The sequence below is a fragment of the Lynx rufus genome, unplaced genomic scaffold, assembly GCF_022079265.1.
Source record: "Lynx rufus isolate CCGP_SWC_20201006 ecotype Redwood Valley unplaced genomic scaffold, mLynRuf1.p SCAF_8, whole genome shotgun sequence".
NCBI classification, from domain to species: Eukaryota; Metazoa; Chordata; class Mammalia; order Carnivora; family Felidae; genus Lynx; species Lynx rufus.
In genome coordinates, this window is record NW_025814896.1 from 25228862 (window position 1) to 25247524 (window position 18663).

Genomic DNA, 18663 nt, shown 5'->3' on the forward strand with positions numbered 1-18663 from the left:
GTCTCAGGGTGGGAGGGCAAGCCAGGCCCTGAGGGGGTCCCACCTTCGAAAGCCTCTAGGAAGGAGCTAGGAGCCTGACTCCACTGTGAGGTTCTGACACCACCACTCCATTCCTGGTCACACTGGATGATTCTAGATCCTGTTGCCTGTGGCCCTTTTGCTCTCAGAGGAAGATTCCTGAGAGAGTTGGCCTCCTCTTTGGACCTGACCATTTGGTCACATTCAGAGTTGGCACCTTCTGAGGGAGACAGGGAGGAGATTCTGTGAACTCCCTGCTCCCACACCACTGTGGCAGGGAAGGAAGGGCTGCAGGGCCCGGGAATAGGGGGGTTTGGATTCCTGTGGCTCTACTGCTCCCCAGTTCTGTGGCCTTGGCCAAGTCACTTCATCCCAATGAGCTTAGGTTTTATTAGCTGTAAAATAAGGCAATATTTGGCCCTGTCCTGAAATTGTTCTTGGGTGGATAAAATAAAATGAAACAGATTAAACCCTTGTTCTTCATAAATAACTTCCTTAATATTTGCCATTCTTTTAAGGCTGTTGTTCTTACTGAAAACCAACAAGTCCAGGCAAGTAACATCACTGAGCAAGAGAACACATTTCTGCTCTGAAAGGGGAGACCTTTCCCCTCTTCTCCAGCCCAGAGTTGCCCTGTACAAATTTGGGCCCGGTTTAGCCAGAGGCTCATGGAAGCCTAGCCTGGGATTGGTGCAGAACCTTGGCTGTGAAACCCAAAGCTCTGGGCTTCTATCCCAGCTCTACCTGACTCCTCTGTTGTCTGAGCAAGGCCAGGACACAGCCTAGCAGGAAGGAAGGAAGCTGCTTCTCCAGGACAGGGTACCCAGGGCAGATAGGAAGAGACCTGGGTAGGGAGACAAGGAAGTTGAGTTCATGTCTTAGTTCTGCAGTATTTGCTATGGGATTTGAAGTACCTGGCGCCTTTGTTTCCCCACCTATAATTCATTTCATAAATACTTAACTGAAGGTCTACTGATTTTGTTCTTGACCAGCTCAGACCCACACGGAAGACCAGGGTGGCCTCCAGGACTTTGAACATGCCTTTGAAAACTATCCTAACTCCCTGTCTTTCACACCATTTCCCTTGCTGAGTCCTCAACGTCCCTCAATCTTGGCTAAGGCAGTGCTTCCTCTCACAAGCCCTCCTGGGGCAGGTACCCTCTTCTCAATGGGTTTCACTACATTGATTACCCAGCCTGTGGTGGCAATGATGTTGAAGAGGACGATGGCCTGATTTTCCCACCAAACCATGAACTGGCACAAAGATGCCCAAATACAGTTGTGGAATGGCCTTCACAAAACAGAAAATTAATCTGCTTCTTTCTGTCATTGATTAGCAGTGGGACCCAAAGTTTCCCTACAGCCTCAGTTTTCACATCTAGTAAGTGGGACTGGCTCCTAATACCTGTGCTTCCCACCTCTATCTCACAGAGCTCTCTAAACCTTGCTGTGTGCTTTACAGGTCATGACCTCACAGCAGTTATGAGGCAACCTAGTGGGTTGAAGTGTCCCCTGAAATTCATGTCCACCTGGAACCTCACAATGGGACCTTATTTGTTTTGTTTTGTTTACTTTTTATTTTTTGTATTCTGCTGCTTTCAGGCCATTTGATACATTTTTCATTTCTTTTTTTAAAATATCATTTACTGTCAAATTGGCTTCCATACAACACCCAGTGCTCATCCCAACTGCCCTCCTCAATGCCCATCACCCACTTTCTCCTCTCCCCCTTCCCCCATCAACCCTTAGTTCTCTGTATTTAAGAGTCTCTCATGGTTTGCCTCCCTCCCTCTCTGTAACTATTTTTCCCCCTTCCTTTCCCCCATGGTCTTCTGTTAAGTTTCTCAAGATCCGCATATGAGTGAAAACATATATTTGTCTTTCTCTGACTGACTTATTTCACTTAGCATAATACCTTCCAGTTTCATCTACGTTGCTGCAAATGGCAGGATTTCATTCTTTTTCATTGCCAAGTTATATTCCATTGTGTATATAAACCACATCTTCTTTATCCATTCACCAGTTGATGGACATAATTTGGCTACTGTTGAAAGCCTTGCTATAAACATTGGGGTACATGTTTGGGGTGCCTGGGTGGCTCAGTCGGTTGAGGGTCCAACTTCGGCTCAGGACATGATCTCGCGGCTCGTGAGTTCAAGCCCTGCATCGGGCTCTGTGCTGACAGCTCAGAACCTGGAGCCTGCTTCAGATTCTGTGTCTCCCCCTCTCTCTGCTCCAACCCATTCTCATTCTGTCTCTCTCTCAAAAATAAATAAACATTTAAAACAAAATTTTTTTTAAACATTGGGGTAATGTTTCTTCCCACATGTGCCCCTACGCATCAGCAGTCCTGTATCCCTTGTGTAAATTCCTAGTAGTGCTATTGTTGGGTCGTAGGGTAGTTCTATTTTTAATTTTTTGAGGAACCTTCACACTGTTTTCCAGAGCAGCTGCACCAGTTTGCAATACTACCAACAGTGCAAGACGGTTCCCGTTTCTCCACATCCTGCCAGCATCTATCGTTTCCTGATTTGTTCATTTTAGCCACTCTGACTGGCGTGAGGTGGTATCTGAGTGTGGTTTTGATTTGTACTTCCCTGAGGATGAGCATCGTTTCATGTGTCTGTTGGTGATCTGGATGTCTTCTTTGGAAAAGTGTCCATTCATGTCTTCTGCCCATTTCTTCACTGGATTATTTGTTTTTTCGGGTGTGGAGCTTGGTGAGTTCTTTATAGATTTTGGATACTAGCCCTTTATCCGATATGTCATTTGCAAATATCTTTTCTGTCAGCTGCCTTTTAGTTTTGTTGATTGTTTCTTCTGCAGTGCAGGGAACTGATTTGTAAAAGACAAAAGATTTATACGATCTGAAGAGAAACCAGAGTATTACAATGGTAACTTATTTGGAAATAGGGTCTGCGCAGATGTAATTCAGGTAAGGATCAAGATGAGATCATATTGAATTAGGGGGGACCTAACAATGATGAGTGTCCTATAAGCGACAGAAAAGGATACACAGAAACATGCAGAAGAAAGCCATGGACTTCAGACCTCTTAAACTGCGAGAGAATAGATTTCTATTGTTTTAAGGCAGCTGGTTTGTGGTCATTTGTTATGGCAGCACTAGAAGACCAAAACAGACAGATGTGTTATTACCTGCACATTACAGATGAGGAAACAGGCTAAGGCAATGAAGTCACCTCCCTAGGCCCACAGAATCCTTGTGCTACAGAGGCAGGATCTGAACCTTATATGCCAGACCCCAGAGCCCTGTGCCCTTGGCATCTACGTCTTGGCCTGCTGCTGCCCACACACCAGCCCACTGTCTAGTCTGCGCTTGGAAGACACAGGACTGTACCCGTGGTAACTGCTGTTTCTGAAATTGCCACACTCGGGGAGCCTGGATGACTCAGTTGGTTAAGCACCTGACTCTTGATTTTGACTCGTTCATCATAAGTGAGTTAGAGCCCCAAGTCAGGATTCTCTCTGTCCCTCCTCCACTCATGCACACTTTCCCTCTCTCTCTCTCTCTCAAAAGTAAACAAATAAACTTTAAAATTGCCACCCTCACTTCAATGAGGGAAATGGAAGGCAGCCTAAAATGCTTCTTCTCCACTGCTCCTCTTGTCCCGAAACTATTGCCTGAGCAACTCATTTTTTTTTCTTTCTCCTCCCCTCCTTCCTATCTGCCCTCCCTCCTTCCTCTGCTTCATTTCTAAGTTTATTTATTGAGAGAGAGAGAGAGAGAGAGAGAGAGAGAGTCTGTGTGAGCATGCACACAAGCAGGGCAGGGACAGAGAGAGAGGGAGAAAATGAGAATCCCAAGCAGTCTCCGCGCTGTCAGCACAGAGCTTGAGGACTGAGCTAAGAGTCAGGACACTTAACCAACTGAGCCACCCAGGCATCTCCCTGCCTGATTTTTGAGGGCTGTGTAGATCCCTCAATCTCATGCTCAAGATCTCAGTCGAGCCCCAACCTATCCCTCCAGTTCTACCTCTTCTCAAGCAAGCCCTTCCTCCAGTCAAATCCTCCTGAGGCAGCCCTCACTTCACTGCCTTCTTGTTTCCCCCCATAAGGTTCCCTTGGTCTAGAATGCCCCATCCATCACAGGCACACATAAAAAAATCCACTTCTGGGACACCTGGGTGGCTCAGTCAGTTAAGCGTCCTGATTCAGCTCAGGTCACTGAATCCCACGGTTTGCGGGATTGTGGGATCAAGCCCTGTGTTGGGCTCTGTACTGACAGCACAGAGCCCCCTTGGGAGTCTCTCTCCCCCTCTCTGCTCCTCACCCATGTGTGCAGGCTCTCTCTCTCTCTTAAAGTAAATTTAAAAAATTTACTCCTTCTTCAAGCCCAAGCTCAATTTCCACTTCCTCCTGGCACAACCAGTCAATAGCACATTCCCCTCTGACCATACACATGCTTTCATGCAAACATCCTTGAGGCCCGATCTGTGCCAAGCAGATCTAGGGGCCAGGAAATGTGATGACCTCACTGTCTGGTAAGAGAGTGAGGAATCCTAACAAGAGGAGGAAGTGGGAAGCAGAGGATGAAGCAGCAAATGCCTGCGGGAACGAGGAAAGCTGTGCCCAGGAAAGGAAGGCCAAGGGACCAGAGCCCATGTAAAGGCTGGGAAGCAGAGAGCACATATTCTAGGAGACAGAAAATTCTGCATAACAATATGGGGAAGTCATGGGGAGAGGTGAAAATGGGGGCCAGGTCACAGAAAGTTCATGTGAACCATTCTGATGTCTTGATCCCGTCCACCCTACATCAGAATCACCCAAGGAGTTTGTTAAAATGTAAATTCTTGGATCCCTACCCAGATCAGGGATGGGGCCCAATACACTTGAATTTTTCACAAGCTCTCTGGGTAATTCCAATACACAGAAGAGGAGAGAGTAGAGGTAGATTGAAGGGTTTGAAAGGAATACATCATGATCTGATTTGCTTTTTAGAAGAAATTGATGGTGCTAATCTCACATCTGCCTTTTGGTGTCTGCCTGTGTGGTAGATACTTGGTGCCACCTAATTCAGCAACCATCCCTCCTTCTTTCTTCCTAACAGAGAATAATGGGCTCACAGAAGGAGGCTCCACCCCCAGCCCAACGGGAGGATCCGGATTGGACCCTTTTGTCCAGTCCCAGATTCCTTTTATACACTTTCCCAGACTCCTTTAGACCATGCAACAGTTGTGGCTCAGGAGATAGAAGGATAGTTTGTGTGGAGTCATCTGGGAAAGGTTTGCCTCCTGTTAACATGGGCAGATGCAAAAGAAAACCTGGCTAGTGCTGATCCTCCTTCTAGATCCTGAGTGTGTGAAGAAAGGCCATCTAATGATCAAGAGGTAGCAAGCCCAGAAAGGAAAAGCTAATGTATGGAGGGTGGCAGTGCAGGATACAACGATCCTGGCTCTTGAGGACGTGGTTGAGGCACTGCCTCCAACCCAGACTCCCCCAGCGCCCTTCCACCCAACCCTCCACCAACCCAAGACTTCTCGTCCTGAGACTACTAGAATCCAGCTCTCTTGAGGGCAGCGACTTTGTCTGTTGCATGCACTCTCCCTGCCTTGAACAGTGCCTGGCACACAGTAGGTGCTCAGTATTTGTTGAGTAAGTTTTGAATGGTAAGTAGATGACTTTAAGGTTTACACCAGTCATCTGAGTCATCTGTTAGCTTGTAGCCAATGAATCCTGACATAGTAGGACTGAGAACCTCCTGAGAGCAGGAGAGACTAAGCATGACTGAACACTACCCCACAGGCCTGCCACAGCCCACATCCAAGAGGAATAAGCAGCTCTTTCTCACAGGAGCTCCAAACACTGTCCTGGACCTGGGTTCAGGCCTGCCAGCGCTGGATGGTTGGGTCTGTGAGTTCCCCTCATCCAGACCTGGGGTCAGAAGCCCTTGAGGCAACTAATGAGAAGCTTAAGAATATCCACTCTGGATTTCCCACACCAAAGGACATCCAGGAGCTACACCAACTGCAGGGTGAGAAGGTGGAAGCTGGCAGCAAGTGTTGCCACTAGATTCTTCTTGAAGTGGAAAGAAAGAACTTCTGAGAATAGCCAGACCCACCCTCCATACAAGTCATGAATTTTCAAGGCACTGTGGTCAAGTCTCAATCCTAAGTGTGGCAGCCAGGGAAGATGAGAAATGAGGAGGCAGGCACAGGGCATCAGCAACGTCACAAATAGGACCTCTGATGATCTAGTCCCGGCCCCTTGTTTCACAGATGGGAAAATGAGATCCAGGGAAGTGGGCAACTTGCCCCACCGTACCCAGTGAGCAATGGCAGTGTTTGTGAACTCAGGTTGATTTTAATCTTAAGAGGTTTAGGGACGGGCATTAGAGAAGGGATCCTCTCAAATTCTGCCAATTGGCATTCAGAATTAAGAACAAATATGCATAGGTCCAATTTTTTTTAAGTTTATTTATTTTTGAGAAAGAGAGAGAGCGAGAGGGGGAGGGGTAGAAGAAGAGGGAGAAAGAGAATCCCAAGCAGGCTCTGCACTGTCAGCATGAAGCCCGATGTGGGGTTCAAACTCATGAGCTGTGAGATCACGACCTGAGCCAAAATCAAGAGTCAGATGCTTAACCGACTGAGGCACCCAGACGCCCCAGGTCCACTTTTCTGAAGGAGAAGGTCCACAGTGTTTGTCAGATTCTCTAGGGGGTATAAGACTAAAGAAAGGTAGAGAGAATGGAAGAGGCCAGGCCAGGGTCACATGGTGAGTCACTGCAAACCTGAGACTACCACTTGTGTCCTAGATTCTCAGTCACTGCCCTACACTTTCTCTCCATGGGAAAGGCCATTTTCTTCAGTGCACCAATGTACCAGATTGGTTCAATAAACCAATGCACCAGGTAGGACTAGTCAGTGGGAAGACCATGGTTTCCAAAAGGTGGAGGCTCTGCTGTCCTGTTGGCACTGCTCATGGACACTAACAGAGAAGAACTAGGAAAGAACATGGAACTACACGAGAACCATTCACTCCTGAGCTGTGCCCAGACGATCCCTGAGCAAGATGAAGGCCACGGATCCATGGCATCCAGAACGTAAATGCATTTCCAGTAAGACGTACTCTGTTCTTTGGTTCTGACTGTTGACGCACGTCATGCTCAAGTCTCGTATATGCTTCCACAGGCTCCACTGGATACCGTGCTAGCCTTGAAAGAGTCAACTCCCAAAGCAAATGACAGATTGATTGAACACAACAGCAAAGTATGAAAATTAATTGAGATATTTAATAGACAGTGCAAACCATAATTTCATCTGAATATAAATGTATGCACATGTTTCCAATGAGTTATCTATCAGTTATCACAAACAGCAACAAGGACCTTAGAGCTATGTTAGAAAAATGTATATAGCTGGAATTTAACTCTACAATCTCACTTGCTCTCAAGAACACCATTCATTTCAAATCAGTGTCACAAACTCCAAAAAACCAGGGGAGTACGAGTGAGGGGTGGGCAGAGTGGTAAACACAGGGGCCAGTATACAGGTGATGGACAGAAATACAGCTCTCAAGGAACCCAAATCAGATGCATTATTACAGCTAAGGACAAGGAAAAGCCTATGGCTTTAAAAAACGATTCTTCTGCCAGTACCATACAAGTCTCACAGAGATGTGCGACGAGTCAACTGACTTAAAAGGACAGAGGCTACATTTTCAGATCATTTCAACTGCACACGGTCGACCCTTTCCATTGAGGTTCAGCAGTGGAGTTAGCGTAGTCCAGAAGCTCAATGTTGGATTTGCAAATACAGTTTATTTTACAGAAATTCAACATTATAAACAGCAGGCACCTCCCACCCACCCCCCGCCCCCCCACCCCCCTCCCCATCCCGCTGGGTGCAGACCATGCTATGCAGAGAGTGAGCAGTGATGTGGCCCTACTGCTTTGGAGGGAGATTCAGGAGCGATGGAACCTGCCTGCACCATGTCCTGCCTGCCCCACACACGCACATGCCTGCCCGCTGCACAGGCCACCAGAGTCTGTCTGGGCCCAGCCCGCATTGGACCAGTTAAATGGATCCAGCCCAGTTCTCCAATTCCTTCATGTCGTCCTCTTCTTCTTCCTTCTTCTTGGCTGTGTAAAGAGAGAAAGGGCTACTTAGAAGCTGGTTACAGTGCTCTCAACACATTCTGGCTGGGTGCCAGGGCTGTGCCACATCATGTCTACAAAACAGCCCTGCCCTCACACCCAGCCTTGTGGCCAAGCTATCAGCAGACTGTTTCTCTGTGCCTGAAAGCTGCAGCATAAAACTCCTGATAACAGGCATACCAGCTCCCAGCACCTCCCCTCCACCAGCACTGAGGCCAGGCAAAACAAGAAGGATTCTACACTGAGAGTCTGTCAGACTTCAGGTGAGGTTTCCATCCAGAGCATTCAAGGAAGAACCCCAGAGGAGATCTAATCCTTGCCAGCACTCCCCCTCCACATTAAGTGGCTTGAACCACCTCTCCACACCCACTAGTGCCCCTTAAACAGTGTGTGGATGTGGACCCCCTTTGCCTGAACCCACCATAGGCTGCTGACTCAACTTGAGGGATCATTTCTTCTCTGTATGTGGGAGGGTAAGAGGACAACAGCCTGGTTACACTGCTCCCTGGGTTCTCCCTCCATGACAAATCAAACTGCTATATCTTTTCTAGAAGTCTGGTGTGGAATACTTCTACCAAGGGTGAAAAATGGAGGAGGGAGGGGGAAGAAGGAGCAGGCAGAAGGAAACGAAGGTTTTATAGAACCAGGTCTCTAAAAAAAGCCAAAGAAGTTTCCTTCCCACAGTGGCTGCCTCTGAGGCCCTAAGTTTTTATAGGTGTGCACAGAACAGGCTATTAGACGGAGTAAGAGCTGTCCTGGAATTAAACTCTCACATCTTCTCCTAGTGCCTAGAGCTTTGTCTTGTTTGGTGACATAGGAAAAAATCATTCTGGAATAATAGTTCTCAACTGGGGGTGACCCCCCACATACTCTGCAGGAGACATATGGCAGTATGGAGACATTTCTGGTTGTCACACCTTGGAGAGGACAGAGCCCAGGGGTGCTGCATAAACATCCACAATGCATAAAACAACCCCCTTCCCCCAACCCAAAGAATTACCTGACTGTGTTAATAGTGCCGAGGTTAAAAAACCCTGTTCTAGAGAAAAACTAGGAAAACACAGGTGACGTTGTCTCTATGGCCGTCAGAACAGATTTTATGTGGTTCTCAATCCTGGGCAAACTCAGGACCCAAACTGACACCACCACATGGCATCAGGGATATGTCATGACTGGGTAAGAAGTACTCACTGGGTTTTGATGGTAAGGTTATAGAGGGAACATTTGGTAGAGGGACTGTTTCGGGTCCACTGATTTCCAGCAAATTCTTGTCTAGCTCCTCCTGTTCTAGTTCTTCTAATTCTGCCATGAGCTCATCCTGGTAAAAGGAAACACAAGAGTGAGACAGATGTCCCTGGGAATCCTAGCCCCTGCAGCAGTACCTCTTTCCTGATGGCTCAGGGGACACACACCCCTTCGAAGGTCAGAAGAGAGATAACTCCAGGTCCACACTCTGTGATTCAAACCCTAAACATGGTTCTACTGGTGAAGCTAACATACCAGCAAGCAGTTATGGAGTCTATATCCAGGGTCCTGCACTAGCTGTCAGCATTTTGAGAGAAGGGATTATACACTTGATCTTAGCCAAAAGGCCGAGAAGCGATTCAGAGAAGGGATCATGTATTTTCATTCCTATTTCTTTATCTCAGAACTGGGCACACTCCATGAATGTTCAGGAATACTTGCTGAATTGAAATTGACTTGACTAGTCCATCAAATTTTAGTCTGACAACATGAAAACCCTGGTGCTGGGAGCCACAGGTGAAAGCCACAGGCTGTATTGTCAGCTACACCGCGGGAATCAGCATGAAGAGGTCCAGTGGAGAGGACCTCACCTTCAGTGGCCTCAAATCTAACACAGAACGAAATACCTTCAACAGGGCCTGTTATTGGATTTTAGAAAGCTAAGAGACCCAAGATCCCAATTGCTACAGCAGAAACCAGCAGGTGGCCGAGTTCCAGATGGATCCCTCAGGGGTCAGATATAAATGCTCCTTCCTTGGCTTCATCTTTACCTCAAATCAGAGTTGCCTGAGGGCAAATCCTGTACCAGGGAATGGTCACCTCAGTTGCCACAGCTCTGAGCCTAGGGTCCACCACGAAAGGTGTAAGATAATTATTTACTGAAACCAATTACTGACCTGAAGCCTGCTGAGGAGTCCCTATGAAGGTTCCTCTACTCAACCTAAACTTCTACACCAAAGAGTGAAAGCATCTCTAAAAATCCAGAATTAGGGAGAGTTAATACCATGCCCTGTTTACGTCCAAGTCTCTGGAGGGATGAGAACTGGTGATTTCCAAACCACATACACCCTACTGGAGAGCCTTCAACAGCACATCAAAAGGTGGCTTGGGTGTCATTTGTGGAACTTGTGAGAACTGCATGAAACCACTCACCTCATCAAACTCTTCTCCAAATCCTACAGGTTTTGAAATAGCTGTTGAAATCTCCTCTGCAAGTTCTTGCTGGTCAGCAATATCCTGCATTAACTCATCAACTTTATCGATGTCCCTTCAAAAGAGATGGACAGACGTAATATTAGACATTCAGTCTGTGTGAAGAGGGCCTACGAGGCAGGAAGAGAAACCCCACTTGCACACAATCTGTTTCCTAGCGCTACCCTCTATACCCGCTACAATTATTCCCTGTGAGGAATTACTTTTTTGTCTTTATTGTCTTCCTCCCCCTTTTAAAACAGAGAAGCACAGAATCAAGAGGATGGAAGTATTCTTAGACATCATCTACTCCCAACACCCTAAGGAAATAAGGCTTAGCAAAGTTAGATGCCACATTCACGATCTCTCATGTAAGCTAGTAATAAACATGTCAAATGAGACTACAGGACTTTAACTCCTGGGCCAGTAAGCTCTTCTTCAAGCTCAAGGGCAACTCTAACACCGCACAGGGGGAGATAAAATCACAAATCATAAAATATAGCTGTGCCACTTGACAGTTCCTCCCCATCTACTCAAATCCACTTATGAACCTCCACCGGGCTCCAAAAGAAAGGCAAACATATAGAATTATTTTCTATATACTATCAATCTTATAAACAATCAATATAATAAACACACACATATTTCAAAGTACGCATAGTGGTTCACTGAGACATGCTCTCTGCTGGGCATCTTGGAGAACATAGAAATTTTTTTTAACGTTTTATTTATTTTTGAGAGAGAGACAGAGCATGAGTTGGGGAGGGGCAGAGAGAGAGGAAGACACAGAATCCAAAATAGGCTCCAGGCTCTGAGCTGTCAGCACAGAGCCTGATGTGGGGCTTGAACTCACAAACCGTGAGATCATGACCTGAGCCAAAGCCAGACGCTTAACTGACTGAGCCACCCAGGTGCCCCAATACTTCACTTATTTAAAGGCTACTTTTCCTGCAACCCCACATTTCTAGAGCAGAGATCAGCAGACTTTTTCCATAAAGGAGCAAAGAGCAAGTATCTCAGAATTTGTGGGCCATACAAACTCTGTCACAAACCTGCTGTCTACCACAAAAGCAGCCAAATAGACAGTATGTAACTTAATGGGCACAACTGTGTTCCAATAAAACCTTATTTACTAAAATAGGTGGCAGGCCCATAGGAGGCATCTTGCCAAACCCTGTTCTAGAACATGGCTAAGTACCCCAAGGAAGTAAAAAAGGGCTTCAAGTACCCAAATATATGATCCAAGTCCAAGTACTGCAACAAATGCAGAATTTTGCTCATGGGAGAGACTCTCGTTTGGAGTCTAGTGTTACTCTGGCCTTTAATTACAACTATAACAAGGGTGGCTATCTAGTTTCTTAGGCCACTGTATGTGAGAAGTAGCCACATAAGGGAAGGATTGCTGAGGTCAAGAACATCATTTTTACAGATATATTTTTATTTATTTATTTTTTCAACGTTTATTTATTTTTGGGACAGAGAGAGACAGAGCATGAACAGGGGAGGGGCAGAGAGAGAGGGAGACACAGAATCGGAAACAGGCTCCAGGCTCTGAGCCATCAGCCCAGAGCCTGACGTGGGGCTCGAACTCATGGACCGCGAGATCGTGACCTGGCTGAAGTCGGACGCTTAACCGACTGCGCCACCCAGGCGCCCCAGATATATTTTTTAAAGTAATCTCTAGACCTAACATGGGGCTCAAGCTCACAACCCAGAGATCAAGAATTGCATGCTCTACTGAGCCAGTCAGGCACTCCAAGAACATTGTTAATATGACAGCCAAAGACAGAGCAAGGGGGGAGCCAGAAAATTCCATCAAAAGCAGATGTAAAAACAGAGAGATCCAAAGTCCTCAGAAGCACCAATCTTTTCAGGGTCCCTACAGCATCAGGAAAAAGCCCTGGACAGTGATTCTAATCCCAGTTCTATCCAAGCTCACATATAACCCGGGGCAAGTCACTTCCCCTCTCTGGGACACAGCGTCCCCCTTGATAATCAGAGGCCTGGGCAAGAGGACTTTCTAAGGACCTTTCCAGCAAGAAACTCTGCTCATCACAGTTAACTCTGAATTACTCAGAAATACAGTTTCATTCCATGTGATCTGCTTCTATAGGCAACAAGATACAGGATCCATTTTAGGAGTTCCAAAAAAGAATGCAAATTAATACAAATTCAGATGTTTGAATGGGTAAGTCAAGGGGTTGCCTAAGGCCTTGTCCTGGGATTGAGGCATTCCAGGGCCAGCACTGCCCTGCCACACGGTGCCCACCCCACCAGTGGGTGACCACGTACATGTTGTCGTGCGCAGCCTTCATGGCCTTGGCAGCATAGCCCATGTTCTTGAGCACCTCCGTGTTGGTATTGGCGTTCTCCAGGGCCTCTCGCTGAAACTCAATGGTTGATAGTGTGCCGTCAATCTGCGCCAGCTGCTTTTCGTACCTCTTCTTGCGCTTCAGTGCCTGGAGGGCAGCTGCATGGGGGGAGAAAATAGGGTTTCAGAGAGCCCAGATCAGAATATCTTCGAGTTCACTTGAGTCTTCTCCCTAATTATAGTAGATGCACCTCAGTTGCTGCTTTCACTATAACACAGGGTTAATAATCTCTTCTATGCAAAGAGCACATTCAATTTTCTAAAAAAAACTATACAAAATTCACATACTTCAAAATGCAGCAAAGCACACAAGCAAAAGTTCACACTGTGTAACCACACCCCCACAAATCAAAGAATGGAGAGGCACCCAGATGGAGGCTGCGTTTTGAGGCCATACTGCTTTAGGTTCAAACCCCAGCTCACAGACTTAGGTGAGCTACTGTGCCTCCCTGATAGGTTCACTGTGAGGAGTAAATGAGATAATATATGTAAACACCTAGCACAACATTAAACAGAGCGGACACCCAGAAAACAGCACCTCTGATTATTATAAAGCAGCTTTTAAAGTATCATTTTATGCTAACTAAATTATAAAAACAATAAATAATTACTATACTAAATACTGGATCAGTTGGGGTTAAAATGCTCTCTCACGCATAGCTGACAACTGTAAATTGATACACTGCTTCTGAAAAGCAACATGGCAACATACAGCAATAGCCATAATGATGTTCCTGCCCTATGACCCAGTAGGGGTCTGGAATACATTCTGGAATTGTATTCAACAAAAGCAAAAATCCTCATGCCTAAAGATGGTTACTACAGCATTCTCTATCACAGAAAACAAAACACAACTAAAATAAAAAGACAGAACTCCCTATCAGGGACAAATCTAGAGTCTGACCATTTGGTCAAGTCAATGTCATCATCTGTCTATGCCTCCTGGCATGTCTATGCTTCTGTCTACGCATCTGTCTATGCTTCCTGGATCACTGGTTCCTGGATCCAGTCAGGGTAAGCAATTTGACCAGGTGCATTTGCGGCAGAGCAAGAGCCAAAAGCACATCTCCCTACTCTCAACCCGGGTTTTGTTCTCCTTACTGTCTCCCCGCTTTCCACCAGAAAGTATCTTTAGTATACATCTTAGATGGTTATCAAAGCCAGAAAGAAGGCTCACCACAGACTTAAACATAAGAAATGGGCTGGGTCCGGGAAGCTGCCCAGCCCTACCTTGGCCTGGACAGCGCTAGCCTTAGACACATACGGACACACATATTATGCACCCACACACACACTCCCCATGTCCCTGAGTTCCAGACCACAGCCATCTCTGGTGGGCTCTCAGAGACATGCAACTGCCCTCCCTACAGGGCTGTGGTTTCTCCACATGTCACATGAATAGGTTCCATGCTCCTTTCACTCATGCTCCCTGTTAGCCTAGGATTGCATCCTTAAAACCATTTGCCAAGGGAAAATGGCCTTGGCCTGCACATAAGCAGTCCATACTTCCTCTAAAAGCAGCAAACAAAACCACTAGGAAAATTCCTCCAGCCAAAGCATAAAGCAGGCTAATGAAAAATGGCAAAAAATCTGAAGAACAATGAAATGTGCCTACTTAAAAGCTGACAAATGGGGCGCCCGGGTGGCTCAGTCGTTTAAACGTCTGACTTCAGCTCAGGTCATGATCTCACGGTTCATGAGTTTGAGCCCTGTGTCGGGGTCTGTGCTGACAGCTCAGAGCCTGGAGCCTGCTTTGGATTCTGTGTCTCCCTCTCTCTCTGCCCCTCCCCCATGTGCGTGCCCTCCCTCTCAAAAATAAACATTAAAAAAAAAGAATGCTGACAAGCCATTCAACCTATTTCCCTTGATTCCTGTGTGAATGGCCTATGACTTCAAGTCATACCCAGGTGTCCCCAAGACTCCTCTGAATGAACCCCTTCAGCTGCTAATACTAAGTCATACATGCTATAAAAGTACCTCACAAAACGGCAACTCTTTAAGGTAGAAATGACCACCCTCTGGGGCACCTGGGTGGCTCAGTGGATTGAGCGTCCAACCTTGGCTCAGGGCTCAGGTCACGATCTTGCAGTTTGTGAGTTCAAGCTCCACGTCAGGCTCTGCGCTGAGCCGTCAGCACAGAGCCTGGAGCCTGCTTCAGATTCTGTCTCCCCTTCTCTCTATCCCTCCCATGCTCATGCTCTGTCTGTCTCTGTTTCTCAATAATAAATAAACGTTAAAAAAAAAAATTAAAAAAAGAAAAAAAAAAGACCACCCTTTTTAGCCGACGAGGAAACTAAGGTTCAAACTCAGGTTACCTGGTAGTAAGTGACATAAGAGATTAAGTCAAGTGCGGAACTCCAAAGTCCATGCTTTGCCATTCTGTTGCACCTCGCATTTAATGAAAAAGGTAGGATCCTGCCCTGGAGGAGTCATCTAGTCCGGCAAAGAGTGTCAAGGAGACCGTGGAAACACAGAAGAGGGTGTGCAAATCCAACCACATCATTCCTTTGCTTAAAAACCCTCAACATCTACCTGTACCCAGAAGACAAAGCCTCCATGTGATTTAATGTAGCCGGTAAGATCCTGCAAGGGACTGGGGTTCTCACCACAGGTCAGGTTCTGGGAGCCCTTTGCCACTGAACATCACGACAGAGGGAAGATCTCCTGGTATGTAAGTGCTCAGGGCCCGGAGCTGTTTCCTTGTGTTTTCCTTAGTGCCATGCTGCCTTTCCACAGAAACTCAGACACATTCTAATCAACAAATGATTCTCAAACCTTCTCAGACCACAGATGCCTCTTTCCCAGGTCCACCTCAGCCATCCCCATCACCCATGGAATACCCCAGCCTATAAAAACTTGTCTGCCATGTTCATGAGTAAAGTGAACAAGGTTGTCTGACTGGCTGCTGTGTGGTAAGTAAACAAGATGGTTGTGGCAGTCCTGGCCACCTTCTTAACAAAGAGATTGGAGCTGAGAAAGGTGAAGCGACTCATCCAAGTCACGCTGCTATTTTGCGTGGAGGGGAGGGTTCAACCACTGGTCTGCATAAACCCCAAGGCCTCTGCTCTTCCCACACAGGCTCAGAATGATGGCAAGTGACACTGGGACAGTTCTTAAGCATGAACAATGAGATGACACATCTGCCTTGCTTTTCGGTGCTCTGAGTATAGCAGAGGCCTTGATTTTATACAGTCAGCTACATTCTGATTTTTTTGTTTTGTTTCCAGTTTAAAAACAAATTTCTTCTTCTTTTTTTTTTTTAATGAACTCTTGTATTGAGGGCTGACTTTCAACAGATGGCAGCGAGGGAGCTGTTCTGCTACATACAAAACCCCAACCCAGAAAGAAGCAGGTCGTCCATGAATGGTTTAGCACCAACTTCCCCATACATTCTGATTTTTTTTTTTAATTTTTTATGTTTATTTATTTTTGAGAGACAGAGCATGAGCAGTGGAGGAGCAGAGAGAGAGGGAGACACAGAATCCGAAGCAGGCTCCAGGCTCTGAGCTGTCAGCACAGAGCCTGATGCTGGGCTCAAATCCACAAACTGTGAGATTGTGACTGAGCCGAAGTTGGACACTTAATTAACCAACTGAGCCACCCAGGCGCCCCACATTCTGATTTTTAAAATCAAATTTATTCTTTCCCTATTAACATCACAGATTTAGAACTGCTTTAACTTTTTTTCTACTAGATTTTCAATTGGCAGTGACTCCTTACATGCTAATCTTACATTTCTCTGATCTCCACCCTACTTCTTAACTTCTCTAAGCGATAAATGATATGGAAGCAAATACCCAAACATAACAGGGAGGTAAGCAAGGGTCCCCCCATGAATGAAATGTTTATATTTTTCATGTTTACAGACCAGCACAGTGGCTAGTACATAGTAAGTGCTTCATACATATTAAACCGAATCTCTAATTTCATCTGTATTTAAATTTTTCATGTATTTTATGCAAGGTTCTTCATGTGTGATGCACCCACATTTTATCACTTGTGTACTTCTGACTCAAAGGAGAAATGATAACGTCTCATCGAAACACTGGCTAAAATGACCATTTGGCAGGATTCTTTGCCTGCATTCCTCCTGCAGGAACTTCTATAATCACATGCCCTACCCTCTCTTCTCACCTGAAAGTGTGTCCTGAGACTGGAAAAAAGGCCTGAGCAGAGCCTTGCTCTCCAGGGTTCCCATTCTGCCTGCAGGGTTCACACAGTCTCTTCCTCTCCATGTAGCAAACTCTCCAGGATGGTGTCTGGCAGGACATTTGATTTATCTATCCCAATCTAATCCTGTGTGTACCTTTCAACCAGTTAAAAATTTCAAAGAAAAGGGGTACTTAATTCATTTTCTCCCTTCATACATAGTTCATGAGTAAAGTAATCTTGAAATTAGACATGGGGTCACCATTTGGGCTACAAGATATATAAATATTCACAGCACTTAAACTACTCTGTATCTTAGAAACAGTGTGGCACAGTGGTGAAGTATAACTTAGGCCAAATTAAAGGAGCAAAGTGCCACTTTTCCTGCATAGTTACACTTAAAAGTAAAATATCATCCATCCCAACCTTATTTCTGACCACAGAAACTTACTTCTTTTTTCTCCTTTTTTCCCAAATGTTTATTTACTTGGAGAGAGAGAGAAAGAGAGTGTGTGCCTGCATGAGCAGGTGAGGGGCAGAGAGAGAGGGAGACAGAGAATCCCAAACATGCTCCACAATGTCAGCACAGAGCCCAATGTGGGGCTCAATCTCACAAACAGTGAGATCATGACCTGAGCCAAAACCAGGAGCTGGAGGCTTAACCAACTGAGCCACCCAGGTGCCCCCAGAAATTTACTTCTATAAGTAGCCAAAGTTTAAAGGGCCAAACCCAATGTTTTACATAAATATATGCTGGCTCTTAATGTCTTACTTTGTATGTCTCTAAATTCCTAACGGTTGGGTTAAAAAACAAAAACAAGAACAGTACTGGGTTCTCATTACAAGAAAAAACAAACAAACAACTGTGTGAGGTGATGGATATTAAACTTATCGTGGTAACCATTTCACAATACACACATACATCAAATCATTATGTTGTATACCTAAAACTGATACAATGTTAAGTCAATTATATCTCAATAAAATGGGGGGTAAAGGGAAAAAAAAGTACTGGGTTAACAAGGAGTTTATCTAAACCAAATAAAGAGGTGTCCAAAGAAATCCCTTTTCTGCCAAAGAACCCTAGCGTCATTCATAAGCACAGCAGCTTTAACGACTAAAATCTAGGGGCACCTGACTGGCTCAGTTGGTGGAGAATGTGACTCTTGATCTCAAAATCGTGAGTTCAAGCCCCACAATGGATGTGGAGCCTACTTAAAATAAAACAAAATTTTAAGAACAACACAACAAACAACTAAAATCTAACTCAGGCCAATAGAAGTTAAAGAGGTTGCTTTTAGATGGAAAAAAATAGTCCTTGGAATCTCCATATTTAATTATGCCTTTGCCGGTTCCAAGAGAGTAATTACAGCAGCAATTACAGAATCTAATAACCAGCTTTATTGGCTCTGAAAGCTGAAGCAAAAACAACTCCAACCATGTTGAAATAAACATTGGTCTCCAGACAGTTGCTTCATTAGACACTCTAAACAGCTATTTGGAGGAAAAATACAGAAGAGATACCCTATGAAAGAGAGCAGTTGAAAATGCATTCACCCAGGACTGGAAACTCCTT

At 45.6% G+C, this 18663-nt stretch overlaps 1 protein-coding gene across 2 annotated transcripts in view; it reads right to left on the minus strand.

Annotated features, from left to right (window-relative positions):
- Positions 1–7245: 7245 nt before the first annotated feature.
- The window catches only part of CHMP4B (charged multivesicular body protein 4B), a 54945-nt gene continuing 43527 nt past the window's right edge, over positions 7246–18663 (minus strand). For both annotated transcript variants that reach the window (XM_047069465.1, XM_047069466.1), the window contains exons 2-5: positions 12860–13037; positions 10529–10643; positions 9323–9449; positions 7246–8116 (exon numbers count right to left, since the gene is read on the minus strand). In XM_047069465.1, coding sequence (XP_046925421.1) covers positions 8052–8116; positions 9323–9449; positions 10529–10643; positions 12860–13037 — 485 coding nt within the window. In that variant the 3' untranslated portion in view covers positions 7246–8051. The remainder of the gene's footprint in view (positions 8117–9322; positions 9450–10528; positions 10644–12859; positions 13038–18663) is intronic.